At 25.4% G+C, this 27,655-nt stretch overlaps 3 protein-coding genes across 4 annotated transcripts; all 3 read right to left on the bottom strand.

Annotated features, from left to right (window-relative positions):
• Positions 1 to 325: 325 nt before the first annotated feature.
• Positions 326 to 4,962, bottom strand: Bm45 (Uncharacterized protein; the record flags this gene model as incomplete). Of its 2 annotated transcripts, XM_043081344.1 has the most annotated exons (7): positions 326 to 480; positions 845 to 1,004; positions 1,314 to 1,439; positions 1,917 to 2,059; positions 2,461 to 2,667; positions 2,979 to 3,152; positions 4,812 to 4,962. In XM_043081344.1, 7 exons carry the CDS (start codon positions 4,960 to 4,962, stop codon positions 326 to 328), a joined length of 1,116 nt encoding a protein of 371 aa, XP_042937278.1. The 2 variants fall into 2 exon arrangements, with proteins under 2 accessions (XP_042937278.1, XP_042937279.1); XM_043081345.1 differs by lacking the exons at positions 1,917 to 2,059; positions 2,461 to 2,667; positions 2,979 to 3,152; positions 4,812 to 4,962 and having other exon boundaries at positions 1,314 to 1,424.
• Positions 4,963 to 5,996: 1,034 nt separating this feature from the next.
• Bm7837 (Uncharacterized protein) lies at positions 5,997 to 9,020 on the bottom strand (the record flags this gene model as incomplete). Its single annotated transcript, XM_043081343.1, has 7 exons — positions 5,997 to 6,189; positions 6,449 to 6,677; positions 6,779 to 6,953; positions 7,231 to 7,318; positions 7,597 to 7,770; positions 8,599 to 8,729; positions 8,982 to 9,020. The coding sequence occupies 7 exons, from the start codon at positions 9,018 to 9,020 to the stop codon at positions 5,997 to 5,999; spliced, it is 1,029 nt and encodes a 342-aa protein (XP_042937277.1).
• A 15,303-nt stretch (positions 9,021 to 24,323) lies between these two features.
• Bm17720 (Uncharacterized protein) lies at positions 24,324 to 26,249 on the bottom strand (the record flags this gene model as incomplete). Its single annotated transcript, XM_043081342.1, has 7 exons — positions 24,324 to 24,419; positions 24,583 to 24,740; positions 24,839 to 24,916; positions 25,126 to 25,304; positions 25,400 to 25,698; positions 25,846 to 25,954; positions 26,119 to 26,249. The coding sequence occupies 7 exons, from the start codon at positions 26,247 to 26,249 to the stop codon at positions 24,324 to 24,326; spliced, it is 1,050 nt and encodes a 349-aa protein (XP_042937276.1).
• Positions 26,250 to 27,655: the final 1,406 nt, after the last annotated feature.

The following is a 27,655-nucleotide window of genomic DNA, read 5'->3' as shown; positions in this document are numbered from 1 at the left end:
ATAATGATTCAAATAATCGATTAATTATTTATCAAAATCAGTTATTTCTTAATTTTACAATGTTTATAAATTGCTTCTATTCTCTTGTAATGCTCACTTTTTTTTGTTTTGTTTTTTTCATTTTCATACATTATTATCAAAATTTTTATTAGCACATCATATTATTATTATCACTATCAATGTTATCAATGATAATATTAATCTTATTACTATCAACTTAGTATAATTAATGCTAATATCGTTAATGATAATAGTAATCATCATCACAAATTATATATCAGCAACTTATTTTATTTATTTCATTATTTATTTATTTATTTATTTTTTACTTAAGTTCAACTGTCTTCTTGTGATTTTTATTTGTTTGTCCATTTTTGCGATACCAACATAATGTTTGATTTATTGCTTGCGATTGCTCGTACGGTGGCACAAAATCAAGTAATAGACGTAACTTACGATTGGAAAATCCTATCGTCCAACCTGAAATATTTTTTTAATTTAATCACCACTACCACTAATACTATTACTAATACTCTTGCAAAATTAAAAGTATATTTTTTGATAAATTTTTGAAAAATAATTAAAATGCTAGAAAATTTTTTGACTATAAAAAGAGAAATGTAAACAGAAAGACAAAAAAAAAAGACCATTTAATCTTTAAATAATTCATTGAGTTTACCATCATTAAAATAAACTTACATACAGCTTAATAATATTTTAATATTTCAGAAAAAGAAAAAAGAAGTTATTTTATCAAATAATTCCTTTTCTATTATTTTCATTTTTTTTTTTTTTTTTTTTGAAATTATTCATTTCAAAAGTATAACAGTATTTTTCAACTTACAATTGATAAATTTGTTTGATGATAATGTCAAATGACCGAATGATTTTTTTGGCGCAAATTTATTTAGAATTTCATAAAATACTGCAATGAAATGAGCTTGCATATAGTTTAATGTGCTTATACGTTTTAAGCCTTTCGCTTCCAAAAATGGTACCATAAACTAAAACAGAAATTTTAATTTTTCATATCAAAAATGAATAAAAATGCTATTAATAATTTAAAAAAAAAAAGGTGGAATGATAAAATAAATTGATAGCTAAAAGCATAAAGTAAAATAACTGATAATATTAGTTTTGTGTGTGTTAACTTATGACATAAGATAATTGATAAACTTACAGATAACTGATCAACTTATATCGTAACATAACTGATAAGCTTATAGAGTAAGATAACTGATAAATCTACGACTAAGAAACTGATAAGCTTATGAAGCTAGATAACTGATAGCACTAATCTATTGTTAACTTACATCAACAAATCGTATGCATGGTGTACAATCCATACAGATTACTACTTCGCCGTTATATCTTTCCGGATTTTCTTTCAAGCACATCATTCCTCGTTTCATTATCTCAGCCATATTACCCGCATAAAGCTAAAAAAAAAAAAGTTCTTTTTTAATAATTAAAATAAAATATTCCAGAAATTATAATTATCATTTCAAAATAAAAAAAAAAAAAAACAACTCATTATTAATTCATTTCAATTCTCTCTTAAAAGAATCACGTTACGATTATTCTGAATGTATACTACGTGTAAATATAACTGTAGACGTATACGATTAAATGTATGAATAAATTTGAATATACAAATAAATTAATTTAGATGCATAAATAAAACACATATAAATATATAAATAATTGGTTTATACAAGTATTAACGTATATTTCGCATGTATACGCTGTAAACGTATGCGTTTAAATATGTAAATAAATTAGTTTAAATATATAAATAAATTATTTTAAGTGTATAAATAAATTAATTTGAACGTATAAATATATATAATACAAATATTGCATAAAATGATTAGATCTATGAGCAAAAATTGAAATAATAATAAATAAAAAGTAACAAATTGATGAAGTCCTCTACTGTCATCCTGTAAATATGGAATGCCACCGTATATCGAACATAATTTTAATGCTGAACCCAACAAATGTTTTTCTCCTTCACCATAGATAAACGTTGGACGTAAGATTAATGCATTTATTTGACCTTAAAAATTAATTCAATAAATTTAAATTTAACTTTATAATAGATAAACAATAGTGAAGGTTAAGCATAAATAAATATTGACAGGTTTAAAAAAAGAAATTATCTTATCATAATTAGTCATATAAGAGTATTAGGTGAAGAATTTATGCTAAATTTTCAAAATAGAAAATGATTAGTTCTTAAAATTAATTACCTGTATATATGTAACAAAATTAATTATTAATTAATTAATTGCAAATAAAACTTTTATTACATATTAGACATATCAACAGCAAAGAATAAGAAACTTTTTTTTTATCAACAGCAAAGAAATTTTTTTTTAATTGATAATTCTCAGAATTATAATAAAATTTAATTTATTCTATTACTATTCATTTTAAACAATTAAATTTCATTCATACCTTTAGCAGCAGCTTTTCGAACACACATTTCTGAGCGCATTTTTGACTGTCCATAAATTCCAAGCATAAAATTATTTGGAAAATTCAAATGCATCTGTTCCGATAAGCCATAATTGTCACCCACTGGCAGGCATGCATATGCATCACTTATATGAATCAAATGTGGAATTTTCTCTTCATGCATAACTTTTAATAGAATTTCCGTTGCTAAATTATTAATTTCATTCAATTTTATTAATTGAAAAATTTTTAATTATAAAATTTTATTCAATTTTCTCAGTTAAATATTTCTTTTTTTCTTCCTAAAAGTTTCATTTTTTTTTTTTTATAATCAAAACAAAAAAAGATTTTTTGGTATTACTTCAATTATATTAAACAAAAAATTAAATTTATTCACTTGAAAAAAAAAAAAGAAATAGAAAATTTCTTTTTGCAATTTTTTTATTTTGTATCAAATAGTTTTCAAAAAGAAAATTTAGAACTAAATGAATAAATAATAGTAATAATTATTATTATACCATTTGTATTATCATGCCAGTATTGATCAGTGTGATTTATACCGTCATGTAAATATTCCAGTGATTTACCAGCGCAATGAAAAACGGTTGTTACAGAGTTAAGCGCTAATTTAAGCTTTTTTTCATCACAAATATCAAATTGATAATGATTTAAAGGAATGCGTGATGGATAATCTATAATTAAAAAATGTAAAAAATTTAATTAATTTGAAGTAATCATACTCTTATTTCAATTTATACATTTCATACCATTTAATTATAGTTATATTTTCCAATATTTTACACATACAAATTCGTTTATTATATTTGATTTTTCTTGTTAAATTGTTATCATATTTGAATAAAATGACAAAATCTGTTGTTAAAAAAAAGTATTTTATTCATATTTGTTTAATAAATATGAATTTATTTAATTGATGACAGAAAAAAAAAAAAAAAAAAATTAAAAACAGAGTTTTTTTTCCTTGAAAAATAAAAGGAAATACAAAATTTTATTATCGTATTGCAAAAGAGAAAAAAAAAAAGCTTTTGTATGTTTCTCTTTTTTAATTGAAATATAATAGTAAGTACTTTAAATATTTGAAAAAAGAATAGGTGCTAATAATTTCTACACTATCAGAGAAATCAATCTTTCTCTTAAGTATGTTTGTGAGTTTTGTTTTTAATTTTTCATTAGTTATTCAATCATGGAAGAGAAAAAAAAATTTGAATGAAACAAAGAGAATTGAAAGACAAAGTAATGTACTTACAAGTTTTCAAAGTAGGAAAGCATAAAATTTTAGATTTTAAATTTTGATATGATGACGAAATGTGTGAAGTTTCTCTATTTTAGAACTAAGTGAAAAAAAAAAAAAGAAGAAAGAATTTTAGGAAAAATACCAAATGTAACTAAAATGTGTTATCTTTCATTTTTTTGTTTTTATTAAAAAGCTTTTTTATAACTGAAAAAAAAAAATGCAAAAAAAAAAAGAAGCAGCCAAAACAAAATAAAATTAAGAACAAAAGATTCACAAAATCTAGTTTTAAATGGATGCTTTATTTTAAAATAATATAAAATTAGATCTATCATAGCTTTTTTCCAATTTTTTTTTTTTTTTTTTAATTGAGTACTGACCGTCAAAATGGAATAAAACAGGTTATAGAAGGTATGCAATTCATTATAACTTTTTTAAAATATGAAAGCAATAGATTTACAGATTTTAAATTTTGATTAAAAATTTTTAATTAGTAAAGGAAATTGATAATTTATGTACAAGAAAAAAATGGAACTTTTGGAAATAAACAACAAATATGAGTTTCGTTTTTTTTTTTTTTTTTTCTGTATTTCTAATTAATTTACAACTTCATGAATAAATTTAATAAATTGCAACATTTTTTTCTTACTTATTGTTAGCAACAAAAATATTTGTTTTCATTTGTTTATTCTTTTTCTTTTCCTGAAAGATTTCTATTAAAAAATTTTATTAAAACTTATAATTTAAAATTCTAATATTATTTAGATATTGAATGACTATTATTCATTTCTTTTATTGCTTTGAAATTTCAACAATCAAGTATACCATTTAAGAGTCATATCAATTAGGTAATAAGTAAATTATTTAAATTTTAGAAATAAATGCCGAATTAATGAATCGATTAATTCTTAGACAGTTACATCGTTTTTTTTTTAGGAAAATTGAAAAAAAAAAAAAAAAAGAGAAAGCTATCAAACGATTATCTTTGTAATAAAATTAATATTTAAATGACATATGTCATGGAAGATAAATTTTCAGTTAATTTTTACAAAGATTCAGAAGAAAGAAAAAAAGAAGAAAAAAAAGTAACTTATAGTACCAAGAAATTTGCTGAATGAATTTCTATCAATAGTTCGAATCTCGACAACAGTACTTTCGAGATGATTGTCTCGCTGTAAACAGAAGATGAGATGCTGCGCAAGAAATCCACTACCACCTGTTATGGCAACAACTTCCTCAATCGTCGTCATCTTTTGCTCTTGTCACTATATTTGAATGAATTCTCACTGCTATTTAAATAGGTGAATTTATTACTAATACTACTGCTACTGCTGCTGCTACTACTTCTTACTGTCAAAGCAGTTTTGCCCTTTTCATCACTTCATTTTCCTTTTCTCTTTTCTTTTTCCTCTTCCTTCTTCCATCATCTTTTTCTATCATTTAATTCTTTCCTTTTCAACATATTACATTTACAATTGTCGCATTGTCATTTTGCTGATCAAATTGCTGATCAAATGAATCTATGCTACCCCTGACGTAAACACTTAATAACTTGAAATATAAAACATTGAATTCAAAATGTTGCATCACATTTATCAGTCACAAATTTTCAAAACTGTTCACTTGTAATTACTTACAACGTTACAAAAAACAAGTAATCCTTTCATTTTTATTTTAACTATTATATTCTTTATCATACATATCAGTAAGAATTTGAAAGATAGCAAATTAAATTTTGAAATATTTCCATTTACAATGATTTCTAAGAGTAAGGCAGTTATTAGATGATATTAGAAGATTTTTCGAATAGTTTAATCGAAAACAATAATCGATAATTTTCGATAAACATTTTTATTAGTGTAACATTCATCTTTACAATCATTTCATTCTTTGACTTAATTTTGCTGCTTTGTTCATCAAAACAAATCATAACAAATAAGTATTCTTATTCAAATCAAAGTTCACTTTTTAAACGAAAAAATGTCAAATTAATGCATTTGTTTAAATAGAAATTATTTAAATCAAAAAAAAAAAAAAAAAAAAAACGACAAATAAATTACAGAAAAAATAAAAACAAGTGAATGTAAAGACAAACATTGATATGTGTTGGAATTCAAAAATTTCTATTTGATTATACTTGTCTTGCTAATATCACCAGAAACGTATAGCTATCACTTCCGATATCAAATTTATCATATTTAATACTAATTAATATTACTTTTGCTCGTTTCTTCTTCCAAGAGTTACAAATAAAACTCTGGCAATAATAATAACTTAATGATAATTAAAAATTACTGATACTTTTAACTCTTTTCAATAAGTCAATTGCATAATCCTTAATACATCCTTGAAACCACCATTTTTTGATATCTGCAATTATTCGTGGCTTAGAAATATCACTATGAAGATATTTGCATAATTCACAGTAACTGCTTACATTAAATGTTTTCTGATAATATTTCGTCCATTTCAAATAACTGAAAAAGAAAAAGGCGACAGTTAGCGAAAAAAAGGTCAAAATACAAAACAGAAATACTTCAAATAATTCAATGATAATTTGATTAATCAATCCATAGAATAAATCAATAATGCATCATTCTATAAGATTATCAAATGTTTCATATCATTTGATCGCAAAAAAAAAAAAAATTATCTAAGATACTTCTTTTTGAAATATTCATATTTTAAAATTAAACACCTTTAAAGAATAATATATTAAAAAGAAAAAAATGATACCTCAAATAGGCTGTATTATTATTTAACAAATAGTTTAAATATTCTGCTAGTTCACGTGGTGATGTGAAATCATCTGCAGCAATAAATGAGCCAGGCGGTAAAATATCCTCATAAATTGATTTTTTCAACACCACTGGTATCAATAATCTTAGGAAACATTTGAATAATTTCTCAGTGATATAATCACGACATATACTATTCTCAAATGCCAAATAAAAACGATGTCGTGCTGCAATTTACAATCAAATAAAAAAGTTAAAGGTCAAAAAAAGAGAAAAAAAAAAATTGGCGTAAAAAGTTAAATTAAGAAACCAAAAACGATAAATGTACCAGCTTCTTTTATTTCACATTCTTCATCGCAACTTTGATTGTTGCAACGTCCATACTGCGTGATATTTATATACGTTCGAAGTTGTTCCACGTACAATTCACGTTTTGATTTAGTTTGACAATTTGAAACTAATTGTAAAATTGGTTGTACTTTGCCACTTGCTATCTTTAATACCTTTCAAAACAAACAAACAATAAAAAAAATGTTATTTTTTTTTGATGAATTTAAAGAATTTTTTGATAAATTTTAAATAAATATTTTTGTATCTTAATAATTTTCAGTTTTACATATGAAAATGTTTGTTTTGTAATTGATAAATAAAATCATTGGAATGGTTTAATGATCAAAAAAAGAAAACAAAAAGATATATCAGGAATTTAATGCCGGATTCCTATTTATCATTATTCCGTATTTGTAAGCTATTACAATTTCGATTAATATAAAAACAAACTTCATTCCAATCCCAAATTTGCTCCTTCGGTGTAAGATTGGTTATTTTTTTCATCATACCGTATGGTATGTAAATATCGCTGTCACGTCTATAACAGTAATAATTTAGAGTATTTCAAAAATTTGATAATTGAATCGAAATTAATTTGTAATTAATATATATGAAATAATGTTATGAAATTAACTAAAATATTAAATTAATATACACTTATTTTTATTTGAATGTTTTAAAAATTTTCAAATAAATTAAAAAAAAAAACATTTGTACTTTAACTCGAATTAAGCTAAAAAAAATCTATCTATCAGTTCGAATTTTAACTAAAGATTGAAGAGTTTAAATGAAGTTTTAAAATTATTATGATAAAACCTATAAGTCATCGTTATATTGAAGTAATCTTCTGCCACAAAATCCAAATTATTAAACGTATACAGAGGTGATTCATGCAATACAAATACAAATAATTGCTTCGAATTCCTTAGTTTTGGTAATGTTTCCAAATCACGAATATGAAATAATACGGCTACAGCTTCTGACAATTGTCTGAAATAATCATATCAAATTATCAACATATCAGTAATAAACGGATTAATATGAGTAAACAACATTTCAACGTAATACATCATAATTTGCTAATGATAGTATAGTTTAGGTAATATATTATAATTTACCAATGATCGTATCATTTGCAAAATTTTTTGTCTAATTAAAACGATCTACTTCCAATCAATCAATGTAAATGTATGTTTAAGAATTGTTTGTTCATTTTAAAATTCCTATGAACAACTTTCGTCATCATATCATCACATCACTCAACAATGCAAGTGCAAGTTTCTTTTCTAAAACATAAAATGTTAAAGAATTTATAGTCTTCTATTATACGAAAAAAAAAAAAAAAAAAGAAAAAAGAAAGAGAAAGGGAGAAAAGAATAAAAAAAAGAAATGTTACTGATTTGATCTTAAAGAATTGCGCAATTATTTTCACAACGGAATTATCAGTGCATACGATTAATATCAAAATTTCTAATTAGAATTGAATCACGGAACTAGATTTCTAATAATTTCTAGCAATTAATACACTGTGCGCAAAATATATAATATTACATAAGTAATGAAAAAATTACATAAATAATGAAAATAATTAGCAAAAAAAAAAATTACATAAATAATGAAAATAATATAACAAAATATATAATATTACAATAATATAACAAAATATATATTATATAATGTTACATAAGTAATGAAAAAAAAATTACATAAATAATATAAAAAAAAAAAATAATAATTTATTCGTTTGTAAAATAGCAATACCAAATATTATTATCACTTATTGATATTAATAAATAATAGTATGAAATATTCACTTACTCTTTATCATCAGTAATTATACATTGATAAGAGCAATCATTAGTATCATTTTTAATACGCTGAGCCCATGATTGGCTAAAAAATTTTGTCCACGTAAGTATTAATGGTGGTGTTGTCAACGATGTATGATCCTGAAATATTTTAGTGATCAGATGAAAATGTAAAATTGAGTTAAATTGATTTTAGTCTAGTCTAATTTATAAGAGATAGAAATATTTTCAAAAAGTGAAAATTATTCGTTATCTCATTATATTTCGTTTCTTTTTTTTTCTTTTTTTTTTTTTTTTTTAAGGAACTAAAATGAAGAAATATATCTAAAAGAGTGAATTAAAAAAAAAGGAAGGAAGAAGAAGGGACGATGCTTAAAGAAATAAACAATTTACCAATTTTATTGCATAAAAAACTCGTTCCAAAATTAACATTTCATTAAATATTCCCCATCGTAAACAGACATAAGTGATGAAAATGATAAATACAATAAAAAGAATAAGTGATAATTTTAACCATTGCAATTTTATCATTCTAAATTAAAAACTATAATGCTAGCTTTAAAGTCAATAGCGTTTAATTTGAACAAACATAGCAACGATGTCCAATTATCTTTTCACTTCACATTTCATTAATCATTTAACTCATCTAGCTAGTGATTAAATAATGCTATAAATTGCTTTGAATTTTTTAACAGTTCACTTAAATTTTATCTAGCATTCTTCTCAATTTTCTAACATTCCTTTTGCTGCTTTTATACTTCAATAAAATAATTATTTAAGGTTAAAAAAAAAAAAAAAGACTTTAAAAATTATAAATTAAAAAAATTATTGTAATGCAAACACTATGTAATGTTAAAAAAGGCAAACAATTAAACAGATTTTATGTAAAAATTTTATTTCATCAAAAATAAGTAATTTGCATATTCTATGCAAAAAAAAAAAAAAAAAAAGTGAGCATAAGGATATTTATATTCCATCCTGAACAAAATAATGCATAAGGGTATGTACATATACTTATTTGCTCCCTTTCGTCCCCTCTCCCTCTCTCTCTCTCTCTCTGTTTTGTAGCAATCATATTATAAGGTGGGCAATTTTAAGCTAAGTAATGTAAGCATTAAATGGTATGCTTAATCATCGAAATAATTTTAGAGGAAGAGCATGCTATATAAAAGGAAAAAAAAAAGTGCAATTTAAGCACAAATGAAAAATATGAAATGTAATTAAATAAATAATAAAAGAAAAAAAAAAATGAAAAATTAATAGAAATGATAATTTGAAATGAAATGAATAAATAAATATAAATTAAATAATTTTTTAGCAGTTTTTTGTGCTAATATATTGTGCATAATTGCATTGTTTATTGCTTATAAATGAAAAATTCACATTAATAAATGAAATGGTTTAGTGCTACAAAATAGCAGTTTAACCTTTAGTTGACCTTTTGTCTATGCATTAATGGTCGTTTGCAGTGAGTGGATTGCAGAGTGTAATTTTCTGCTACAATGCATTATCTAATAAACCGCCATATTCTAATAATGGCGCGTATAGATTCAATGCTTACTTAAATTTAATAAATTTAATTAAGATTAATTAAAGACAGTAGTGAAAAAAGAAAAATTCTACTCTAAAATAGATAAAATTTAAAAGAAAATAGTTAACAATTTTTAAAAATAGATTTACTGCTAATCATTTTATGAAACTTCTTCAAAGCTAATTCATCACTTTGTCCTATTTTGTTACTTTAAATAAAATCGTTGCTATTTTATTTTTCATCATTAACATATGATGATTACGTTCACGTGATAATAATTCAATTTAATTTGTTAAGAAAATGAAATTTATTAGGAAATGAAATATTGTTGAAGATTTTTCTGTAAAATATAATTGACTTAAAATATTTATTATAATTTTGAAGATTTTCTTCATAAAAATGATTTAAAATTTGAATTTTTCTCACTTCCGCTTACTCGGTTCATTGTTTATCGCATAGCTTACAATTACGTGTGTCTCACGTTTCCGTGATATGGTGTATTATAGCTGAACACAAGTTGTATTGTTAAAACAATTTTTTACATTATATTTTTACTTGTCACAGAATTTACTTTACTTTAGTGCATTCCTGATTTGGCACTAAAGTTCCCACTAGAATGTGAAATTGTCAAGTTAAAAAGATTGTCAAATATTATGGTTAGATTAAGTAATACTAAATTATTCGTATAGAAGAAACGTATAGGTTATGTAAATAAATCTGCGGAAAATTTTGCAATTCTTGAATGCCGCATGTGCGGATACCAATATATCCGATGAAATTACATATTCATTTACTAGTAGAAAGAATAATTTATGTTTTTTTTATAGAAACTAAAAAGTAACTATTGCGTTAAAAAACAGTATTATCGGTTATTTAATTTGATACTTGCATATTTGTATTAATATCACTGATTAAATTTCCGTGAAATATCATTTCTGAAAGATTGGATTACGCTATTATCAAGAATTTCTTCAGGAATTTTTCTTGGTAGAAATATATTCCATTTCTTAAATAGCGTTATTTTCTTTCATGAATAAAAGTATACTGTATATTGTTTATGTCGTAAGTACGTGTAGAGCCGTAAATGCTATGTGCAATAAAAGTTAGCAAAATCCGCTAAATACATGAGCATCTCGAAATGTATAATCATTTTCATATTTGTGATAAGTCTTCCGTCTAAAAAAGTTAATTAAGATTATCACTATAAGATTAAAAAAAATAATTATGGACTATAATTAAGATTATCACTATAAAGTTAAAATAAATTATCATTTTTTATAGATAAATGATAGTTGTGAAAATAAATTATATATTGGTAAGATATTAAGATGGGCAAATATTTCAAGCATATCCTTTTCTTTGATCTTTAGATAACGAAGAATTAAAATAAAAGATAGAAAAGATGGCGGTAATGAAAATTTGATAGAGTAACTAAAAGTGTTAACTATTAGAATTAATTAGATTAATTAATTGAATTCAGAATAAACATAATAGTTCATTGTTAATTCTATAATTAGCATTACAAAACCAACGATTACAATGCTAATCAATAGCCTATAATCTTTAGCTACCCTTTTATTTACTTTTAATTACCATTATTGTTACAAAAAAAAAAAAAAAAAAATGAGAAAGATTGATAAATTTGTTTTTGCATAATAATTTTTTTCTTAAATCAAAAAAATTATATAATTAAATCCTAAAATCTGTGCTATTTTCGTAATTTTCAATTCATCAATTCACGCAAATTATTTACAATACTTAACTTTTTACAACGATTTACCACGTGCATAATGAATGTCACACGTAAGTGTGAATGTGTCACAGAAAGAAAAAACACGCAACAATTCAAAAAAAAAAAAGTGCGCATAAAATCATCTAAAATGTATGCAAAATAATTTTGTAACTAAATATATAAACGATACCATTAAATTGAAAAAAAAAAAAAGAAAAAAAAAAGAAAAAGTTAAAAGAAAAAACGGCGAAAAACATTATTTTACATTCCATTCCATTCATTTTTTGTTCTAATAGAAATGCAAAAAATTTTGTGACAAATTTGCATAAACACATTGCACTTTTGACAAAAAATTAAAATTAATGACTCTTATTAAATAGCAAAATGATATAAAATTTTTTATTTTATGTAACTCTAATATTTGTCTAAATTAACTTATTTCATTAGTAACACATTGAATAGCTTTTGCATTCCTCTCCTTTCAAATACGATAACAATTTTATTGATTATTGATTTTGTAACATATACAAATACAGTTATAAGAAAATTCGATTATAGAATAGAAATATAATTTATTTGCTTGGAAACTTTCATTTTATTGGCGCTTTTGTTTTGTTTTGTTTTTTTTTTTCTTTTATGGCTTCTAATGTTTGAAATTTTGTTAAAGTAATTGTTTAAAGTGCAAATGGATCAATAATTCTTTTTTTTTTTTTTTTTTTAAATGAATCATAAAATTGTGCCCCATTTTATTTTGTAAGGAAAAAATGAAACATTTAAATGTAATACATATGAATAATAGAAGAATTATACAGCAAAATATAATTATCAATTTTAGTATAATGCAACTGATAAACATGGATAAGTAGCAAATCTGATTAAAAAGATTTAAATTTACTTTGTTAAAGCTTTTTTTTTTTTCAAAAAGAAAAATTCATTATGTAAATTTTGTGCAATACAGATTAGTGGATGATAATTTGTTGGTGATAGAGTTGAAGATATTTGTTAACTGTTAATTAAATTGATCAAATCAAATTCGAAATAGTTCCAGTATCACGTTATCACGTAAAATAATACTGAGAGTTTATGATGTATGTGATAAGTACAAATGTATCTTTTGATAATTTAAACTTTAAATAAAGCTTTATTATCAAGTATATGTGTTGTGTAAAATAGCATATAAACTGAAATTATATTGAAATAATATGCTAACATATTGAAATGGTGTACGGCTCACGGAATGTCACGTTATTAGTGATAACACGCAAGCAAGAATTTAAGCAATTCTGAACAATAAAAGAATATTTGTGTAGCTAAAATGTACAAATTAAACACCCATAGATTACTCAAAAAACTGAAATTTTATGGTTTAACAACAAAGTTAGTAAATATATAATCAACTATAATTAAAACAAAAAAAAAAAAAAAAAAAAAAGAATTAACTATGATTGAAGTGAATTTTACTTCACTTTTGTATTAATTTGTGATTAGCTTAATTATTTCCTAGTGCTTTTATGATAATAAATCAAATAATAAAAGTTAGTGGATTTGTGGAAATTTTCTAATAAAGCATTAACTTTCACATAAAACTCATCAATCTATCATATTTAAGTGATAATAATAAAATTACGTGAAATATTCAATTCAATCATTCATTCTTTTCATTACTAAAAAGTTCATTTTTAAATAATTTATTAACCAGAAGGCCATCAAATATTGTAGGAAAACGTATGAATGATTTATTTGTGTTTACGAATTTTGGATATGTTTCACCTCCGATATACTAATCAACAAGCAAATAATGCATTAATTCACGATGCTATTTGTTATGTGTGTCAGAATTTGACATTATGTATTTTATTTTAGATTATAATGTAAATTAGATCATAATGTATTCCGTATGTATTCCGTTGCGGCATTTTGCCGCAATACAGCAATTCAGCTATAATTTTCAAAATTTTCAATTCTGAAATTTCATCGGTAAAATTGCTTTATTAACACTAAATGGGATCATTTTGTTTTAAATGACAAAAACATTATCGGAGAAAAAAAAGAGCACATAATTGCTAATTTAAATCATTACCAACAGTTATCACTGATGAGAAATTCAATTTTCATGTAGTTTAAAATTTCTTAGAATTTTATGAAAATTTTAATTCTTTATAAAGTTCATTTGAACATTCTATGACTGATACAGTAATAGCCTCTTTTATCTCAAAAATTATTAATAGTTTAAAATAAATTAAATTTAATGAAGCAATTAATTAGCTGAATTCATTTGCTTGTTTCAGAATAATTCTTCGACAATATTATTATTGTTTAATAATATTATTACTATTAGCCATTTTCCAATAACAATAGTGATAAGAATAATGAATATATAGCAAACTGAAGCAATGCGACATTTTTAAAATCATTAATTTAATTCTTAACATTAACAATGAATAAATAAAATTTATTCAGAAGCGCAAAAGTGTTGATTATTTTAAATATAATGTATTTGATGTTTTGTTGATGAGATGGATATTTTTAAAATGCAACAACCACTTGACTGATATTAAGAAACAAAATGCTCAAGTCATCGATCTTTTTTCTTTTTTTTTTTTTTTTTAATCTTTCTTTTAGCCCTTTAAATGTTTCAATAAAGTGGGCGAAATTTGAATAAATTTGCGATATTTGATATTTTGTAAAAATTTTATATGCATGAAAGTAAAAGAAATATGTTAATTGTTAGCACAGGGAAATTTTAATACTTCTTTAATAGTTTAGCTGGAATTAATTTAGAATTGAGCACATTCAAAAATATTCAAAATTAAACAATGAAAGAGATAAGAATAAAAGAAAATGTTAGTTCAAATGTGAAAGAAGTAGGGAACAATATCGATATAATCAATAATTATTAGTGCTTTCCATTTCTATCTATTCAATCAATAATTAATTATTTCAAGAAAGAATTAAATATCACTGATTGAAAGTTCATATATAAGCAAACATAAGCAGACAGGCTTGAAAGATAAAAGTTACATTTTACACTGAAAAAAAAAAAACCAGAAATTGAAAAGCTTCTCTAAATATTTTTTTAGTGAAATTCCAATGAATATTCAAGAAATTTTTTCTCTAATAAATATTACAATTTTAGAAACGAATGCTTGTAAAATAAGCAATAATTTTTCTCGAATAAGTTTATCATTTAAAAAATTGTTCAATTTAACCAATGAGTAGATCAGATGAGATACTTTGACAAATTAGATCGCGTAATATCTTTCATACATATATCACTGCTAATATTAAATAAGATTTGCGTTCAATGATCGAGATTTATTTTTTATTCGAAAAAATAATTCTAAATATAAAATGCACAAATGCTTAATTTTAGATGTCAAAAAAGACTGTCATTTCTGAGCATATTACAAATAAATGATAAAAACTGATAAAACCACCTCAACCATTTAACATTTCAAGATCGAAAGGTTAGGTGAATGGTAAATTTAAGCAAGCGCTGAATAATAAAACTGGCGCTATTGTCAATATTGAATGATTAATGTGAAACATCAAACTGAGATATTAGTTCAAGTCACAATTCAATGAAAGAAAAATTTTTCATAGCTAATGAATTCTTTCTTCAAATGCTCTGGAATTCACTTTTCATACTTTCTATAAATAGGCAATTTAAAAAAATGTTTGTTAGGAAGCTAGCAGCTTGTTATAAAATCAGCTACATCATTTGATTCTGAATGCTAATATTCTAAAACCTCAAAAAAAAAAAAAAAAAAAATTTCAAAATAATACAAAAAGCAAAAAGTAAAAAAATCTAAATATAGTAAATAATTACTTGAAAGAAAGTTCCAAAAAAAAAAAAAGGGTATGATTAGATGTTAGACCTTCATCAATTGATTTATGCGCAAAAAAATCATACCAAATTTGAAATTTTCATAAATTGTTTTAAATTGAAGCGAACAACTGCGGATCAATACTTCAAAAAAGTTATAAAAATAATCATAATAATTTTTCTGTTTAATATTACCATATTGTCAGCTGGGTAAAATCATACATTATCAAGCTAATACAATAAACAATCAGCAATATTTATGAAAATTCTTACAATTTAGCCTCTAAAAATTAAAATTTTTCAAATAAGTAAGCCTTATAATTTTTGATGCATTTTGTAGCATAAATGTCATATAGAGAATCTATATAATAAAGCAATACTGCTTGTTCATATAAGAATAAAGTTGAGAAAAGTCCTGAAAACTTCATAATTATCTCTCGATTGATATGAATGAAAAGATCAAATAATAAAAAACTACTGGAAAAACATCGTTTAAGCGTAAAATGAACAAAGTGAGCGCAATTTGCTATTAAACATTTAGCTTTTTTTTTTTTTTTTTTTGCTTTCTTTGAGTGTAAAAATGAATTAAAAATGTAAAAAAAAAATAGAAAATTTGTAAAAAAAAATGTAAAAAATAGAAAATTTGAAAAAAAAATTTAAATTGTCATTTGTTTTTTAATATATTAAAACTTCTCAACATGAACAGGAGTGATCCATTATCACATACTGGAGCAAAATGACCACTATAAACAGATAAAAGAAATGAGGGAATGAACCAGTTAAATGACCTTGTGATATTTTCAGTTACCAAAGTTGCAGCGATCAATCCTTTTAACATATGATCAACAATTTGCATAACAAAACATTCCATTTATGCTTTATGCATTTAACAACAAATATTTGAATACTACCTCAACTATTAAAAATATTAATATTTCATAAAATTCTATTGTTAATAACTTGACTATTCTTTGTAATTCAAAACACAAATAATTGTATTTTTTAAAAAAGCACGAAATGATTTAAAAGGAATGTTTTAGAATCTTTGCCATCTCTTTATAAAATAAATAATCTCTTTTTTAAATTTTCTTTTTAAATGTTTTTAAAAAGAATGTTTTTTTTTTCCTCCAAAGTAAAATGCGCCTTTCCATTAATGACATTAATAATCAAAGCTGTTGAAAATGAATTCCATCCACATATTTCGTATTCTATTTAAATTGAGACAGAACGAAGAGGTCATCCAATGCAGATTATTCTTGGGATCAGTTAAAACATATCGTTGAAAAGTTCATCAGAACATGTCTCGTATTTAGAGGAGAGAATAGAGATTATTTATTTTATTAAGAGATGGCAAAGATTAATGTAATTCTCTATCTAATAAATAGTATATTGATTATAATGATAAGAAAGATATATAGTGGCATAGCTAATATCATACCGATAATGTATCCATTTTTAGCGTATCAATAGTATTATCCGAGATTTGCGTCTTCTCAATCATTGATTTCTGGAATGATTTGTTGTATTTCAAAATAAGGATGTAAATTGATCTCATTCAATCATTAATTTCAAGCTTTATTCAGTTTATATTGTATAAGTTTATCTACCAAGTGTATAAGATAAATTTCTTTATAAAAAAAGCTTTCTGAGTTATTTGGATTTCAATGTTTTGACATGAGTTCATCAGATAAGCTTTATCAATTTTAGATATCATCGTTTTGTAAACGATTATAGTTCAATCATAGCCGTATTCTGCAATATGATATTACGAAATAAAATGCAAATTACCATGAAATTTATTAGATGCAATATTTCTGGATGAAACAAAATAAGCAAACATCTAGGAGTGATAAAACTTAGAAGAACAATCTGTTGATGATATCCACGTGGCCTAGGTAGGTCGAAAAGTCGACATGCTAAACATTCGAAACAACTGCTATTACTTCACTTTCTTGTTTCAAATCGGAAATCTTCCAAGTGTACGAGATAAAAAATGCGGCGAGAAAGGAGGGAAAATTCAAATACCTAGACCATAAATAATTTCTGTATTAATCAAAGATAGAAAAGAATAAATGCCCAATAATACGGGTAGGTTATCTTCCCAGTTCGCGATGAATTTTCCTCCCCCACTGTGTTTTGTTATTATCAACACTTAATTTGACATGGACAAAGATTACTGCTGAAAATTGAACTACGATTCTTGAAAATAAAATTAACCTTGATGACGTGGCCTTAATACCTTCTAATTTCTTCGCCAGTGGTATCTTGAAAAACAATTTTTTGTCCACAGTCTTCACTAATTTCATAAGATCCTTGAAAAATAATTTTTTTGTCAAAACATTCTCTTTTTAAAATAAATAAAGAAACTAAAATTTTGACATTCACAAAATAATATTTTAGTAATATAAAATTTATCAAATAACAACGAATGGGTTTATTAGAAAGAACTAGCAACGGTATGAATTGCTTCATATTTGTTCCGCAAAATATTGAAGTTTTGCTAGAAAAACATATATAAACAAATAATCTATGAAAGATATAAAAGGAAGAAATTATAATTAACGGAAATAAATGGTTAAACAAAACGAAGTACAACTTGCATTTTTCCTCTTTTCCATCATTTTCAACATTTAGTGGCGTTCCACCAATTCACTAAACATTTCTGAGCGCATCTGTTTGCATCTAATTGTCGCACTTTCTATTCTATGGAAATATTGCATGCAGGAAGAATGATAATGTGCAAAATATAAATATTAATAAATTTTTCAACAGTCATAGTGAAACAAAAATCCATGATTTTAAATCTCGAATAAAACAACATCTTTAAGGTCTATCTCAAAGATAGCTGGGAATATGCAGTGCACCAAGGAATAAACAGTAATTTAGCTAAGCATGTAATATATTCTTATGTGCTACACTTTAAATTCAGCAAAAATCAAATTCAGCAAAAACTTGCTGTGAATTTTCTTCAATTCGTTACTCAGTCGTGTTTGAACAAATAAATAGTTTACCTCGACTGAGAATCTAATTAAAGTGCTGGTTAGAAATTCGTGTGTTCTTGTATTCAACAATTTAACAATATAATACTTCTGAAAAATAAAACAAATTAAAAAAGTTCTCAGTAAAAGAAAAAGTGGAATTTATCACTTATCACCAAACAGATAAAGTAATTAACAGAAAGAGAGCTGAGCAGATGAAATTTAAATAAAAAATTTCTTTGTAAATACTTACAGAATTCCAATCTGCGTAATCTCTTATTCTCCTGTATATTCGTCTTAAAAATAATTTGACACCGAATTAAACTTAAAATCGCTTCTTTGAGAAAAATTTCAAAATGATCATGAACATCTCGAGTTTTTTCAATTGACTGATCAGAATTCTCTATGCACCTAACCATGATTTTGAAATATTTGTTTTAATTTGCAATATTCGAGAAAAAGAGACGTAAAAGCAGTACGAAATTACTTACCATATTGCCTGATCAAACAACTGTAAACACTGAATAGAACGAAATAATCTCAGCCCGGTATCCAATAAAAAACTACTGCTTTGTATGATAATATTAGCAATACTTCATAAATTTATACCTTTAAATATTCAACCTTTTTTTTTTATCAAAATGAATTTTTATTTGTTACTGCTAACTATAACTAATATGAGCTGAAATAAACCAAACTTATGTAAATAATAAAGTAAGGTGCAAGAAATTAATATGATTCGATAGACAGTTTAATTAAAAAACTCTTCTTGAATGAAATAAAATTGAACAATTAAAAAACTCTTCTTGAATGAAATAAAACTGAGCAATGAATGAAGAAAATTTAGAAAAAAAATAAGTTTTTGAACAAACTGTTAGCATAATTTTTTGAAAATACACATTAGAAATAAACTGGAACTGCTTACTTTTCGAGTGTTCTCTTCATCTCATATAAGCATAAGTCACACGAAAATTTTATTGCGATTCCAAAAGCATATAATTATAGCTGAATTATCAAGCTGACACAAATGAAAAAACTTTCTAGAACCAATTTGACCAGTTGCTCCAGAATGTTGGCTAGTAGCAGCCTAAAATAAGCACTGGAAGTTAGAAAATCTAAAAGTTACAAACCTTTGAAAAAGACGAAAAGTATGCGGTAAGTTTGAAGCAACAGAAATGCGTGCAAAAAACAATGTTAGCATAAAATGAATACGAGAAAAAGGAGATGTGAATAATAAAAAAAATTACCTAATACAAAAGCAAGTGAGATTAGTAAAAAAAGCATGCAGTTAATGAAATTAACCGAAAAATGCGTGCAAAAATAATGCTAATAAAAAAAGGGAGTGACAGTAAGTTAGAAAAAGAAAAGCATGAAAAAAATACAAAAAAATGTGCTTGTCAACAACAAATGGTGTGATTAAGTTAGGGAAAGCATGCAGCTAATAGATTAAGAAATGCATGCAAGAAGAATATTAATAAAAAACGGATGAAAACGACAAAAAAAAAAACATGCACTTAAAAACAAAAAAATTTGCACCACAATAATAAATATTGTTAGAAAAGTTATGAAAGCATGCAGTTAATGGAATTAAGAAATGCATGCAAAACCAATGTTAATAAAAACAAGTGAGAACAACAAAAAAAGCATGCGTAAATACAAAAAAAAGTGTGCTCATCAACAACAAATAATATGATTAAGTTACGAAAAGCATGCAGTTAATAGAAATAGCCAAACACTCATGCAAAAACAATGTTAATAAAAAATGAGTGAGAACGACAAAAAAAAGCATGCACTTAAAAACAAAAAAGTTTGCACTACAATAATAAATATTGTTAGAAAAGTTATGGAAGCATGCAGTTACAGAATTAAGAAATGCATGCAAAAACAATATTAATAAAAATGAATGAGAACAATGAAAAAAGCATGCATAAATACAAAAAAAATCTGCTCATCAACAGCAAATGCTGTGATAAGGTTACGAAAAGCATGCAGTTAACAGAATTAGGAAATTCATGCAAAAACAAAATTAATAAAAACGAGTGAGAACAACGAAAAAACATGCACAAATACAAAAAAGAAAATGTACTCATCAATCAACAAAAAATGGTAAAGTTACAAAAAGCATGCAGTTAACAGAAATAACCAAACTCATGCAAAAACAATGTTAATAAAAAACCAGTGAAAAATAAAAGCATGCAATAAATACAAAAGAAAAAAGTGTACATGAGAAAAAGTTACAAAGAACATGCAGTTAATAAAATTAACAAAAAATGCATGCAAAAACAATGTTAATAAAAAAAAAAAAAAAAAAAAACGATGAGAACAACGAAAAAATAAAAGCATGCAATAAATACAAAAGAGAAAAGTGTATATCTTAATAATAAATGGTGTAAGTTCACAAAAAACATGCATGTAAATAAAACTAACGCAAGAAACGCATGCAAAAACAATGTTAATAAAAAAGCAGCGAATAGTACCAAGTAACAAAAAACATGCAATAAATACAGAAGAAAAATGTGTACGCCTTAATATTAAATGGTGTAAGTAAGTTCACAAGACACATGCATGTTAGTAAAACTAACCAAGAAACGCATGCAAAAACAATGTTAATAAAAAAACAGTAAATAGTATAAACTAACAAAAAGCATGCAGTTAATAAAATTAACCAAAAAATGCATGCAAAACAGTGTTAATAAAAAACAAGTGAAAAATAAAAGCATGCAATAAATACAGAAGAAAAATGTGTACGCCTTAATATTAAATGGTGTAAGTAAGTTCACAAGACACATGCATGTTAGTAAAACTAACCAAGAAACGCATGCAAAAACAATGTTAATAAAAAAACAGTAAATAGTATAAACTAACAAAAAGCATGCAGTTAATAAAATTAACCAAAAAATGCATGCAAAACAGTGTTAATAAAAAACAAGTGAAAAATAAAAGCATGCAATAAATACAGAAGAAAAATGTGTACGCCTTAATATTAAATGGTGTAAGTAAGTTCACAAGACACATGCATGTTAGTAAAACTAACCAAGAAACGCATGCAAAAACAATGTTAATAAAAAAACAGCAAATAGTACCAAGTAACAAAAGCATGCAGTTAATAAAATTAACCAAAAAATGCATGCAAAACAATGTTAATAAAAAACGAGTGAAAAATAAAAGCATGCAATAAATACAAAAGAAGAAAGTGTACATGAGAAAAAGTTACAAAGAACATGTAGTTAATAAAATTAACAAAAAATGCATGCAAAAACAATGTTAATATAAAACGGGTGAAAAATAAAAGCATGCAATAAATACAAAAGAGAAAAGTGTACATCTTAATAATAAATGGTGTAAGTTCACAAAAAACATGCATGTTAATAAAACTAGCCAAGAAATGCATGCAAAAACAATGTTAATTAAAAAACAGCAAAATATATAAAGTAACAAAAAGCATGCTGTTAATAGAATAAACTCAACACGCATGCAAGAACGATGTTAATAGAAATGAATGAAGCCAACAAAAAAAGCATGCATTTAAATACAAAAAAAATGTGCGCCATAATAACAAATGTGTGAGTAAAGATACAAAATGCATGCAGTTGATAGAATTGATCGAAAAATGCATGCAAAAATAATGTTAATAAAAAAAAAAAAAAACGAGTGAGAACAACGAAAAAATAAAGCATGCAATAAATACAAACGAAAAAATGGTGTAAATAGGTTCACAAAACACATGCTTGTTAATAAAACTAGCCAAGAAAAAAAAAAAAACGAGTGAGAACAACAAAAAAATAAAGCATGCAATAAATACAAACGAAAAAATAATGCTGATAAAAAAACATCAAATAATATAAAGTTACAAAGAGCATGCAGTTAATAAAATTAACGAAAAAATGCATGCAAAAATACAGTTAATAAAAAACGAGTGAAAACAACGAAAAAATAAAGGCATGCAATAAATACAAAAGAAAAAGTATACATGAGAAAAAGTTACAAAAAGCATGCAGTTAGTAAGATACAAAAAATGTACGTGTTAATAGCAAAAATAAAAAAAAAAAAAAATAAAAAAACACGCAATTAGTAGAAATAACCGAAAACACATGCAAAACCAATATAAACAAAAAAAAGATAAAAGTGAAAGATTTTTGAAACAAAAAAAAAGTGATACAAATTAGTGGTAATACAACGAAAATAAATTAGTATTAGTGGAATAGACAAAAGTTAGCAAGCAGTAAAATGCTAAAGGCATAAAAAAATGAAAATAGCAACAAATGAAATGAATGAAAAAAAGCATGCAATTAATAAAATCCAAAAAAAATTACCAAAAAAAAAAAAAAAAAAAAATCCAAAAAAAGATTCCAAAAAATAATCCGAATAAAACAGAATTAATTTCAAAAAAGATTTTTGATTTTAACTCAATTCAGAAAAAAAATTGAAACGCAAAAATTAAAAAAAAAAAAACAAAAATTAAATATTTTTGAAATCTTTTTAAAGCCCAAAGCTCTACCAATTCAAAAAATATCCTTAAAAATGAATAGAGATCAAAAATTTGAAATTTATTCCAGATTTCAGAAGGCCCGTCATCTGAATTTCAAAACAAAAATTTTTTCTTTATGCTTAGTTAATGTTATGCTGACGAAGGAAGGTATAATTCTATACCTCCCTTCGACCATCCCTACACTCCCTCCCACCTCATACACACAAAGATAATTACAAATTGATATCAACTTATGACTTAGCGCAAAAAGTTTTAAATTACATCTCATTGAATCTATCCTCTTTTGACAACTTATCTTATTTAAATTAAAATGCTACTTAAATACAGACAGAAACATTCAAAAATTGCTCAATTCCATTAAAAATATATTCATATGAAGAAATTTGTGCTTTTTTTAAATAGCCAAAAAATCATCTTAAAATGTAAAGAACTTATTACAAGTAAGAAAGTGCAAAAATTAAATATACAATAAGTTGGCAATAAAATTAAATAAAAAATTTAACACCATTAGTAACACTAAAATAACAATGAAAATTTTCATTAAACAGAAATAATGGATAAAGTAACAATAGTTGTAAAAAAAAAACAATAAATGTGATAAGTTTAGAAAATCAAAAAAAAAAAAAAAAAAAAACAGTTATTAAACAGTTATAAGTAATATCAAAAAATAAGAACATTAAATTACATTATTTAGATGAAAATAAATAAAATACACAATTTTCAACAAAAATTAGCTGCCCAAAGGCTAAAAAACAAAAAAAGAAAAAAAAAAAAAGAAAAAACAACTGATTTCAAAGTAATTTGATTTATGCTTGTGATGGCAAAAAAATGCCCTTTACAAGCTTTTGATTACTCTATCACTAGGACGGTAAATGACATACAAAAACGTAAAGCAGCTACAAACTCCTCAGCCTTTTCCATATTTTGAAATCAGTTGTTTTTACATTAAATTAAACATCAAATTTTTTTTTATTTTTTTTTTTATTTTTTTAAATCTTTTTTTTTAGGTTTTTTCGATTTTTTTTGTTTTTTTTTTTTTATTTTTTAGTTAATTTTTTATTTTTTTGCTTTTTTTTTATTTTTAGTTTTTTTTTTTTTATTTTTTAGTTTTTTTTTTTTTTGTTTTTTTGTTTTTTTTATTTGTTAGTTTTTCATTTTTTTTTTATTTTTTGGATGTTACTAACCAGCTTGGACGTCTTTCATTGGAAGAGGATGGAGATTCGCAGCAGGCAGCGACAGGTGGCCGCATATGGAAGACCAGGCAATAATATTAGCCTGAAAAAAACCACTGATTAAAAAAATTACGAGACCCACTTTACGAATATTTTATTTTCTATGGCCGTTCATTTTTTTTTTAACTTTTAAATTTCACTTCTTCAATGCTAATTAATTTCTTACCTGGGATGAAGAGGTGATGCGCATCCTCTTCTCTTCCTACCAGGTCAAGTCTGCGCCGCTTCACCTGTCGTTTGCTTATTACGGCCGCGCATGCCCTCGGGCACCAATCGAGGGCATGAAGCTCCATTGCTGCCGTTCTCTGGGCGGCCGTAAATTCAGGTGGCAGCAAGAGGTAATGCCCACAACGGGCACAAAAGCCTGGAATATGTATGATTAATCAGTCTACTGGCTTTTAAATGAATCAAATGTAGCGATATCTTTAAAAACTAATTGGAAATTCATTTCGCAATACTTACCATCTTGCTTGTGTGTTCTCGACGCGTGAATGCGCCACCCTTTCAACGTTTCAAACTGCCTGCAGCAGAGGCCACACACTGAAAATAGAAATAGTAAGAAAATATTGTTGCACAAACTGTTCTTCGAGTATCGATATAGAATTTTGTAATCGTTTTAGTGCATTATAAGGGATGAAATTTTCGATGATATCATATGATTTTATCAATACAAAGTCAAAATATGATTGTATTTCTTCTACAAATTGCGGCATATAATCATTTCTTAAGTTATTAAAATTATAACTTACCGATGTTCTTGCTTCCTTCTCCTTGTGCCACCGTGTATGGCTCTGCTTGCGGCACTATCAACTCTCTTCGGAGTTGCTCCGGAAGATTTTTTAAATCAGCTGGTTCGAATTTCTCCGGAGGTGCCGCAGCCATTGCTTCTTGCATGGCAGGAACCGGGATTCTGATTGTCCTCGTTCGCCTGAAACAGTTTTATATTTATTGCAAATTATTGGGTAGGTAAGGTTAATATCTAGTTAGCAAATTAGTACAATAGCTGCTAAAACTTAAACTTACAGGACGAGTTCGCGTACTGCTTCTACCGGTTCCTCGATCTCCATTGGTACCCCCGGTACCTCAGGCTCTTCTTCTTCTTCGTCTTCCGGCAGAGGGGTCCACTCTGCTTCTGATGGCCAGTTCTCGGCCTCATCACCATTTTCATTTTCAGGCAGAGGAGCCCACTCTGCCTCTTCTTCGTTAAATTCCGGCTCCTGAGGTACCGGATCCTCTTCCATTGCTGGCTGGGCACTCTGCCCTACCAGTTCCTCCAACCTCCACCCCGCCTCCGCCATCCTTTCTATGAGCGACTGTTCAAACTGAAAAAGCTATTTTTTACAGTCACTTTTTAAATTTAAGGCAGTGCAAAGTTCAGCAACTCTTTCTTCATACTGTATCAATTTATAAAAAAAAAATAATAATGTAAAAAATAAAAGCAAAAAAGAGGAAGACAAAGTGAAAATTACCTGAACAGTCCTGCTCACGAACCTTTGCAAAATCCGGTACATCTCCGGTTCCCTTTTAAGGTATTCGAAAAGCACTTCGATTTCTTGGTCCTCCATGGGAGCCGCAATTCTATAAAATTAGCAAACTTATCAAATTTTCACTAAGCACAAAGACCAGTGACGTAACTATTATTTACTTATGGTAAAAGAACACAGGGTGAAAAAACACTGATTTACATATTTTAATTTACCTACGCATAATACTATTTATGCTAATCATTAACTACCTCATACTTTCCCTGATAATTCTGACACAACAAAAGTACAGGAAAATAGTCACGTAATAGTATTTCTCTGCAATCTTTCGCGCTCGAGAGTTTTTCATAATAATAGACAGGAAAATAGTGACGAAAATGAACATTCATAATAATAGTATTTCTTTTTTACCTACACATAATTTTAATTTACCTACACATAATTCTATTTATGCTAATCATTAAATACCCCATACTTTCCCTGATAATTCTGACGCAACAAAAAGACAAGAAAATAGTGACGAAAATGAACATTCATAATAATAGTATTTCTCTGCAATCTTTCGCGCTCGAGAGTCTTCATTCTTTCGCACTCATGAAGATTTTTTTTTTTCATCCAATATATGGAGACTGTTCCATCCTTTTTTTCTTCGAGTATTTTTTTTGTCTCTACTACATCTCAATCTAACATCCTCGTACTAATATCATATCCTCGTACATCCATACCATTCTTCTACATAAACATTTTTTTTTTTTCTTCTCTCAATTATTTCTATTAATTAATACAGATTTTTGTTCATTTTCTTAGGAATGAATAGTCAAATAAAGGCTACGTACAAATTACCACTTCTGATTTTTGCACAATTTAATAAGATTTTTTTCAGCAATTCTTTCTTTTATGTTCTATTTCGTACCGTCGTCTAAATTTTTATGTCATTATGGCATCCATCAGGTACTGTATTGACCAAAAACAGTACAGTTATGGGATATGTTTACAAAAAGCCTTTTTGATTTACAAGCTAAACGTTGAAAAAAAAAGACTTTTTTGAACTATCCACGATGACTTAATTCGCCCATAAATTTTTGATTATCCATTTTCATTTTTATTCCAAGCATCAATTTCATCTTTCTTATTTCTTCTATTATTGGGAATTTACTTCCTAGTTTATTTTTTAAATGCTTAACCTCCTGGTCTCGACATTTCCTAGAATTTCAGAGCTAAGTAATTTATCAAGATAGCATTACCTACATATATCGTGCAATCTTTTCAGTTGCAAGACAAACTCTGAATGGAAAATCCCTTTTGCAAGAGTACTTTCTTAACACTTTCGATATATCCATTGTTTTACTCGTTGTTTCATATAATTGTGTATTTTTTTTTTACTATGCATTTTGAATTAAAAATTAACGATTTCATAACCTTTATCATAACCACTTCTTATTTTCTCAATTTTTACCTTTAAAAATTTAATTTGATTGAATTTTTTTTCTTTTTGTTCCCATATTTCTTTCATTATCTTTCTAATAGCTTATTTATGTAGCTGCACAAGCACGCTTTTTCACTTTATTTTATCAACAATTATGATCAACATTATTATGAACAAAAATTTAAAATATTAAAAAAAAAAATAAAAACGACTTGAGAGAAAGGATTGCAAAGAAATAACAAATGGCTAAAACAATTGCAAGTGAGAAAATTACCAGCAAAATGAAAACTTCAAGCAGAAAAAAAAAACTTGAATGGTATATTTCTTTATGCGATGGATAATTAAATAGTTTTAACAAAATGGAAAATC

Source organism: Brugia malayi (genome assembly GCF_000002995.4).
Source record: "Brugia malayi strain FR3 genome assembly, contig: Bm_v4_Chr4_scaffold_001, whole genome shotgun sequence".
Classification (NCBI taxonomy): Eukaryota; Metazoa; Nematoda; class Chromadorea; order Rhabditida; family Onchocercidae; genus Brugia; species Brugia malayi.
Note: the sequence above shows the minus strand (reverse complement) of the source record. Positions and strands in the feature narration are given on the sequence as shown.